Genomic DNA, 9032 nt, shown 5'->3' with positions numbered 1-9032 from the left:
GCTTCTCACTTAGAAAAATGATAGTGGGATTACAAAGTGTGATAAAATGTGGAATTAGTGAGGATTGCTGTGTAGAAGCAGCCTACTCTAAAACGGAGATGAGATGGGATGATATGAGATTAAGGGAAGGGATGAGATGTAAACTCTAATACTATCCATATGCTCCATTAACCTAGAGGGGAATTTGCAATCACTTTTTGTCATATTTGTTAAAAATGTCAGTACAAACCTAATAGTGGTGGTGGTAATGATCTGTTAAAAAAAATACTATCCCTCTCTGCCACCATCTTGTACCCTTAATTTGATTTTAGAAAACTCAGAGCCTGAGGGAAAAACAACCGAGATAGACAGAGGTCGCAAATCCAGGTCCAGAGAGTAAAAACCCCGCCAGTTTGGCTTGAGCCACAGGTACTTTCAGATAAACAAGCTCCAGGGGCTCATTTACCTGTGAAGTAGCACCTGTAAGGCCAAACTGTGGCACGGTTTTTACATTATGGATGTGGATTTACCACGTATTAAAATAGAAGGCATAATTGATCTGGATCCATTCTAATGCAGTACACCAGCCTTCTTCCCACCGTATACAGCTGGGCCAATTACAAGCCCAACTTTTGTTAGATTGATTGCCACATAAGGGTTAAAAAAAAACTTGGTTATGTATTTTCACACAGACACTCCAGCGAATATACAAACAGTAGAGTCAATTTTCCATTTTTGAAAACACAAAACACTAATCTTATGTAAACAATTATTCATGACATGAAGACACTAGACACATGAACGCACTGAGCAAGACACTTTAATAATCCAGGCTAGTGACTGTATTTATCACAACCCTTTGATTAAAACTGTTAAAGAATACATTGTCTATGACGATACTTCTAGACGAGGGTTTTTGTGGTCTCCTTTCATGTGAGGACACATTACCATCTCGTGGTCAAACGTATGCTTGCAGCACAAATAACACAAAAAATGCTTGTAAAAAAAAAAAAGCAAACAAAAGCTGAGTACTATTAATTAAAATATTAATATCGTCCTGTTTGTCAGTCAATAATTTATGTTTGTGACGCGTGGATTGGAACCAAATAGGAACGGATGTTGGTGGCTTGTTTCCGAGCCGAAAGCGGAAGCGGTGCCGACGAACAAATCAAAATGGCGAGCGAAGAGGAGTCTGTACGGGAGTTCGTGGCTGTAACTGATGTCGACGAGGAGAGGGCCCGCTTCTTCTTGGAGTCCGCTGGTTGGAATTTGCAGGTACGGGTTTTATGCTGATGGGCACCCGGTAGCAGTGTTCTGCGAGATGTATGTAGATCAGACAACAGGCAAGATAGCTGCCCGGCTAATGTTAGCGTGTGTTGCCGGTAATTTATGCAAGTCACTGACTGACAATAGCCCCGAATCTTCAGCACCGCGGCGGTTGAAAATCCAGTTATGGAGTATAGTTGCAATAGACACGGATTCTCAAAATGTCACCACTTTTTTCTGTGATACTAGACGTTTAATTGTGGCACCGGTTTGTCTCAAGCCTGTTTAGCTAGCAGCTGGAGTTAGCCTATAACATTTGGGACAAAATTGTTCGTTGCTACTTTGACCGTTTAGTAGCAGTAAAGTACAGATGACGTCAAAAAGCGGAGGCAATCGTGTACTCATTACAACAGCGAGGGTGACCTTTTTTTTTAGTGTACTGCATTTGTCTCTAAGAGAACCTCACACTGTGACGGGCTTCTTTTGATTTTTAATCCAAGTTTCAACAACACTGACTCAGCAAGTAGACAACGTTCCCTTTTGTGGTCTAATCAAGTTGGTGTGGCGACTTGCTATGCAGACTTCAAAGGGGCACACATAACTGCCTCATTAGCCAATAAGAAAACAACAGTTGAGAAACTGACAAGAACAGGAAGTCACACTGAAACGCACAATATTCGCTCTAAATATGTACAGTATAGCATTAAGAGGCAAGTAGTAGAATGTGCAGTCAGAATCACTGGATTGCCAATACCCAGACTCAATAATTAATATTAAACTAGAAATTGCACTCTCGAGTTGCTTAACTACAATTTGTAGTGTTAATTTTTGTGAAGAAACATACAAAATGAGTTTTGGCACTTAAAAAACATAATAAAATAAACAAAAGAACCGTTTGCGCTGGGGGGGGATTGCAGTATGTGATTGTTTGCGTCGAACCTTTTGCTGTTTGGTGAGGATAGTTGATCTAACATGCATTCCAAAAATGTTTCAAAAAGGAAATCTATTAAGAGCACATATTTGGCCCCTAATACAGGTATTCTGCTTATATTCAAAATAGCATATTTGTCACACATCTGGTTAGGAAGTGCATGGTCCCATTTGGCCCCCCAATAGCACAGATAAGTACAGTAGCTTAAATTGAGACCTTAAAGTTATGTGATTGGCTTCGATCTCTTAATTTTGTGACTGAATGTTTTTCTTTCTCTCCTTGCTTTGTTACAGCTGGCACTTGGTAGTTTCTTTGAGGATGGAGCTGATGATGACATCGTGGCAATGCCTCTGCCTGAAGGAGGCTTGTCAGTGTCCAGATCAACGGGTCCAAGGTTGTCATTTCTTTATTTTTTCCCACACTTATGATTCAGCCATTATGTCCAGTACACCTGCATGAACTCAGAGCAGCTCCTTGATTGGTTTTGTTTTGACTCGAGCTGAATTTACCCTGCCTTATTACAGTTATGCCTTATAAATGCCCTAAAATGGCTCAATTTAGTTATGTGTCACCATCATGGGATTGTAAATAAAATAAAATAAACATGGAATTGTATGTCTTGCAATCAGAATCACAACTCTTCCAAGTGTGTATAGTTGATACAAACACGATACAGCTCAGCTATATGTGCCACTGAGTGCATATAAACACACAGGTCAACTCATCAGTATGTAACAGTCAAAAGTTTCTCGTGTATTATTGTGCACTGTTGTTGTTGCTTGTAGAGTTGTTTACGTGTAGTTTTGCTTTCTATTCATGCAGGATGTTTCATATGTTGCATTCGCATCACTTGAATTACGCATTGAAATGGATGGTCCAAAGTCAGTTGAGCATTTGAACCTTAGTGTAAATCAATTCAGTTTTTGACCACCAAACCACCACCCCTTTCGCCAGCTCTCAGCAGCACCGAGTGACGTCAATGAGAGACTTGATGCACGAAGCAGAAGAAGAAGAAAGTGATGAGGAGGAAGGTCAAAGGTCAGTCATGTAGTCCGTAAAATGTATTTTCAGCGTGTGTAAAATGCATGTGTGAGTGGGTGATGTCAGTGTTGTGCGCAAATTGCCACATCCTACACTTGCACCGTCACAACTTCCAAGGATCTCTTTAGGCACCAAGCCACAGTACAGTTTTGAGTTCATGTGAATCGATGCTCAGTAGTACTGAGCAGACTCGGTTCATACCAAAAAAAAAAAAAAGCTAACTTCGTTACCCATCACAAGTTGGGTTATGTGCAACCAACTTTCGCATTCAGCAAAACGGGACAAATGAAAGGAGACCGGGACAAAGTACCAGTCAACAAATTAAATGTTGTTACATTGTTCGTGTTTCTGTGCATCATGATCCAGACTGTCCCTAAATAGTAAGTAACATTGAGCTCAAATCTTAATATATGCAAGTCGCTCCTGAATATAAGTCACAGGGACCATTAGAACTATGGAAAAAAGTATGGCTTACCGTCTGAAAATACGGAATTTATGTTATGTGCTAATTTCCCAATTGACTGTTTTACCCAAAAAACTGAACAAATTAACCCTTGAGGGCTAATTGAAACTGTTGGTTTATAGTTGGGTAATCTGTGATCTGCCTCCCACCAGATTCTTTGCAGGCGGATCAGAACGCAGCGGGCAGCAAATTGTCGGGCCTCCTAAAAAGAAGAGTCCCAATGATGTGGTGGAAGATCTGTTCAAAGGGGCCAAAGAACACGGAGCTGTGCCTCTGGAGCGCAGTGGGAAAGGGGCAGGAGAATCCAGCAGAGCAAAAGTAAAGGAAAGAAAAGAAAAACGTAAAATATGGAAACCTAAAAACTGAAAAACATTTAATGTCGCATTGTCTTGTCATGTTGCAGGCCTTCGATGGAGGTGGATACAGGCTAGGGGGAGCACCTGAGGAGGAGTCGGCCTACGTTTCTTCTGGGAGACGCGATCCCAACGCCCAACAGGATGTGAGTAGGCCAAAACCTTTTTCATTGATGTAGTTCTCCGAAAAGAACACCGTCCCTACTGGGAAACATGAAGGCAGCTTTATGTCCTGCGGCTTCTTCGCTACATCTGGCGCATGATGATGGACCTGTGCAGGGTACAATAAAACTCCAAGACTATCACGGTATTCTAGAAGGATTATACTGCCCAGTCTCAGTCGCAGGTCATGGGTCTTGCCCCTGGATAGTGACCAAGAAGAGTTCCCTCACTCATAGGCCTGGGCAACTCGCTCACTCTCAGATCTGTTGAGAAATCATACTCTTGTACTCTTAATTTACAGAAGGCTTTTTAGACCAGATTTTTTTTGCAGGTGATCACACTAAAACCTTCCCCAAAAGCCATCTTTTTTCAGACAAACATTTTATAATTTCTCCAGAGGCCATAGTCCAATTTTCAAAATTCTTGGTTGCCTCCGCATTCTGACAGAATTTCGTTTTTGTGAAACACTCTTGCTTTTGAATGTGAATGTTTTTCATCAGCCTTTTTCTTTTCAATTGTTACTTTGTTTTCAGTTAAGGCAGTTCATGTTTAATTCTTGGGAAAATAACATTTTGCAACCCTGGTACATTTCACACTTGTATGTTCTCAAATACAATCAGTCATTTATTTTCATTGTATCCTGATTGTATTTGTTTTTCCCATGTTAGGTACACGTCGTGCTGAAACTGTGGAAGACAGGTTTCAGTCTGGATGAAGGCGAACTCCGAAACTACAGTGATCCTGGCAACGCTCACTTCCTCGAGGCAATCCGCAGAGGGTAATTACTCACTTGGAAGACTCGTTGAATGAAAGAGACACATGTTTCTGTTGTGACACATTGTCGCAACTTTGTAAAACACACGCACAAAATGCTGCTCCACCTTGACGAGCGTCATTGTCATGCTGCAGGGAGATTCCTTTAGAGCTAAGGCAGCGGTCACGTGGGGGCCAAGTCAACCTGGACATGGAGGACCACAGAGACGAGGACTTCGCCAAACCTAAAACAGCCTTCAGAGCCTTTGGAGGAGAAGGACAAAAATTAGGAAGGTGAGAATTAGGAGCATTTGTTTTGCGGTTTCATTCACATTTTTTCCCCTTCAATTTTGATTTAGTGTTAGTTGAGCGGAAACTTATTTAAATGCCATAATTGCTCAACCTACATTGCCATAATGCACATTTAGAAAATATATTTACACACTATCTTCCTAATAAAAGAATTACATAATCTTCATTTCACTCACTTGATACAAGCCAAGTAGAAGTATGATCGTGGACAGTTTAATCCCCCAATGCAAAGTAATAGTCCCATTAATCCCCAGTGCCATACCAACACCTATCTCACTTTCATCTAACATAGTTTGCTCATTACCAAACTTCTGGTTCATCTCAAAGTAGAATTAGATTTCTATTTTGTATTTTTTTTAAATTGAAAATGTGAAGAATAAAAATAACACAATAGGTCACATAGGGCTGCTCGATTATGAAGAAAATATTAATCACGATTATTTTGGTAATAACTGAAATGACGATCATTTATTTTTTGGTACAAAACAATAAAATGTTTAAACGTGAAAAAAATATTAAGACAAATACAATTCTTTGAAACACTATAATTATGCAAGTTCTTTTTGGATGAAACAAATTTTATTCGATCAGTTATTTTAAAATGTAAAAAAGGTGCAAATGTATAAATTAAACAACTCAAAAATTAGTATTAACTAATTTGCTCCCAAAAACGTACGCGTTCTATTTGAAATGTTTTAAGAGTCCCAAAGACATATTTGTTTTTTTAAAAGGCTTTTTATAATGCTTTTTAGAAGGCTTTGATGCAGCCTCTCAACTGAAGAGAACGGTTGAAGAAATGGTAGTATTACAAAAACGGCCAGCAGGTGGCAGCAGAGCGAAAAAGATCAACCAGGGCCATGTTGCAAACAAGCTGTTTTCCCTACAGTTTAAAACAGATTTGTGAGTAATGATGAAACTTAGCTATATTCTAATGCTAATTCCTGCAAAATGGAAACAGATGGAGATAAATGATAACAGGAGAGACTCTAATCTTTCTTTTGGTAGGTTTCATGTTTTTTAGCAATAGAACGCAATATTCTGTGGGCCCGGCAAAATCTGTCAAAATCCAGTAAAACTGCAGCGAGCGAAGGGGGTTGCTTCAGTGAAAATGGCTGGGAGTGAATGAGTTAATACTCTTTATTTTTATGATTATGCTGATTTTGTAATTGTGGAGTATAATAATTCTAATTGAATTTCGATTAATTGCACAGCCCTAAGGTCACATGTCTAGTGTTTGGTTTTTGCTTGCCAGTTGAAAATGGTGCTGGTGCTGATGGTTTTGTGTTTGTGCATGTGTTCTTCTCCCAGCGCCGCCCCAGAGCTGGTTTCAGCTCCCGCCACCTCTCAGCAGGACCAGGTGGCTAACGAAGCCCAGGCCAGCACCTCCGTGGACCTGGACACCTCCCAGCCCGTCACCAACATTCAGATCCGACTGGCAGACGGCGGCAAGCTGATTCAAAAATTCAACCATACCCACAGGTACCGCAGAGATCATAAAAACAACCTTGGAATGCTATCATCAGAAGTCATTGATACTCACTGCTGACATCAGTTTTGAAGGTGTAGCTTTTCTGATACTGAGCTTCTCTGCACCCACCAGGGTGTCGGACCTGCGGCAGTTTGTGGTGGCGGCCCGGCCCACTATGGCCGCCACAGCGTTCGTCCTGATGACCACCTTCCCCAACAGGGAGCTGTCGGACGAGAGCGAGACGCTTCAGCAGGCCAACCTCCTCAATGCCGTCATTGTGCAGCGGCTACAATGAGGGTGGAAGCGAAGACCAGCCAGCGGCCACTTTCTCCCCCCTTGAAACCTGCTGCCCCTCCCTTCTTGAGGAGGAGACAACACAGACTTCTGTTTGGACCTCTTAATTTCTCATTTTTGTTTTCTAAAATGAATTATTATCCTTAGCATCGATCACTCGTCCATGATGACGCGGAAGAAGAGATGTTGCCATTTTTCTAGCCTTGACATCATCTACATGGCGCCCACCACGTTCTCATTTATTTCTCAAGTCGACATAGGCCTATTTTGTGGTTCCCATTGCTTAAGTAGGACAAACCGACGAACTGCAACAACGTCCATTTTGATTCTAATTAAGAGTTATTCTCCAAATCCTTATTTTCTTGTTTGAGTTACAGTGTATGATGAATATCCCAGTCAGACTGCAGGGTTTTGTTTTCGAGTGGCATCACCAATAGTTATTGTTTTGTTATTAATATAAACTGATTATTGAGTAACAAGAGTACATAATGTAGATTGTAAACAATGGCTTGTAGCTGTGGACGGTGGACATCTATGCATCCTGGGGCAACATGGGAATACGTTTGGACCTCTGAGAAAATAAATTCATTTTATGGTCAATGTGTAAAGATGTTGTCTTGTGTTTTCCCTATTTTTGGGAAATACATTTTAGAGATGTCTGGAAATTGTCTGTGTGTGAAATAAATGCCAAACTATATTTTGGATTCATCTTAATATACCAGGCAGAAGCGACTTGCATTACAATAATGTGGATTCTTTATGGTCATTTCAAAACTTTCTGGCCTATAACAGTCAAGCAAATTTAGAACAGTCTTTTGCTTTTTCGCTTCTTTCCTGGTGTTCTTTCACAAGCTACTTTGCTAGACGGATGCGACTATCACTCTGCAATCACAGCGTAAACTGAATTGAGCCCAACATTCCCAAACAAATTGTGCCCGTTTATATGTTGCTAGAGCTTTCATTTACTGACATGTTTGAACGGAGCAACTACGCTGCATTTCCCTGTACTCCTGTCTACTTTCTTCAGTCTTCTCAGTGTCCCACTTCTTCTTAGCTAATCTCTTTCTCTGGATCCACTTCTGCACCTCCTCATTCCGACAGCCATGTCCACCCAAGTCAACCACCATCTGTCCTGTGATCCTCTCCTGGATACCAAACCTGCCCATCACCTCTATGCGGCGCATAGAGGGCACCCATGCCCACCCCACCTCGAGCCGCGTGGACGGGCGAAACACTGGGGAGGGAAGGAGAGGAGGGAGCACCGGGAGAGGATGGTACTCCTAGCCCTAACCACAAGCCTGGCAATGAAAGGTTCCGGTCGTCGCACCAGCGTACCTAGTGAAACCCAACCCTGTTACTGAATTGACCAGCTTGCCGACTGGTGAACTCTACCCCTACACTGAATGTGACCCCACCCAAAAATGAATGTGTGTGTTGCATTAAAAAAAATAGGGGGACATAGTGGTGAGGCGGGACCACACCACTTCCATTCTTCATCTTACCATGGGCTCACCACCTATGGGAGGGGCCCGTGAGGTCAGGTGAGTATAGAACTGGATGGCGGCTCAAGGCAGGGACCTAGATGTCCAAGTGGACCATGATTGACCGGAGTTGTGGCCTTATTGTGGTCGCCAGTGCCTGTCGTGGCGAAAACCCACAAACCTGTTGGTGGACACTTGCAGTGAGGGATGTTATCAAGCTGAAGAAGAAGCCATATCGGACCTCTTGGGCCGGTGGGGCTGCTGATGGGTACTGGCTGGCGAAACAGAATTCCGGTCCACTACCTAGCGGCTAGGTCCTAGCGGCTAGGTCCTAGCGTCTCAACACTGTATACAGTACATCCATTATTTTCTAAGGGGTCAAACCGTAACCAAATCTGTACATTTAAGGATCACCCTTATCTTGAAACTTAAGTGTTCTTTTCCCCTCTCCAAGATGTGCACTCCCCCGCCTCCCCTCAAAAAAGCTTTTACTTTGGAGTATGAGACCGGAAAGGATGTTCATCGTGAA

At 42.0% G+C, this 9032-nt stretch overlaps 1 protein-coding gene across 2 annotated transcripts; it reads left to right on the top strand.

Moving 5' to 3' along the window:
* The first annotated feature begins 1086 nt into the window (after positions 1–1086).
* nsfl1c (NSFL1 (p97) cofactor (p47)) lies at positions 1087–7622 on the top strand. Of its 2 annotated transcripts, none has more exons than XM_077550234.1 (9): positions 1087–1254; positions 2470–2570; positions 3131–3214; positions 3833–3998; positions 4084–4179; positions 4864–4973; positions 5105–5242; positions 6569–6739; positions 6861–7622. In XM_077550234.1, the coding sequence occupies exons 1-9, from the start codon at positions 1096–1098 to the stop codon at positions 7021–7023; spliced, it is 1188 nt and encodes a 395-aa protein (XP_077406360.1). In that variant the 5' UTR covers positions 1087–1095; the 3' UTR covers positions 7024–7622. The 2 variants fall into 2 exon arrangements, with proteins under 2 accessions (XP_077406360.1, XP_077406351.1); XM_077550225.1 differs by having other exon boundaries at positions 3833–4005; positions 4085–4179.
* The last annotated feature ends 1410 nt before the right edge of the window (positions 7623–9032 follow it).

This window comes from Vanacampus margaritifer, chromosome 1, assembly GCF_051991255.1.
Source record: "Vanacampus margaritifer isolate UIUO_Vmar chromosome 1, RoL_Vmar_1.0, whole genome shotgun sequence".
Lineage (NCBI taxonomy): Eukaryota > Metazoa > Chordata > Actinopteri > Syngnathiformes > Syngnathidae > Vanacampus > Vanacampus margaritifer.
Note: the sequence above shows the minus strand (reverse complement) of the source record. Positions and strands in the feature narration are given on the sequence as shown.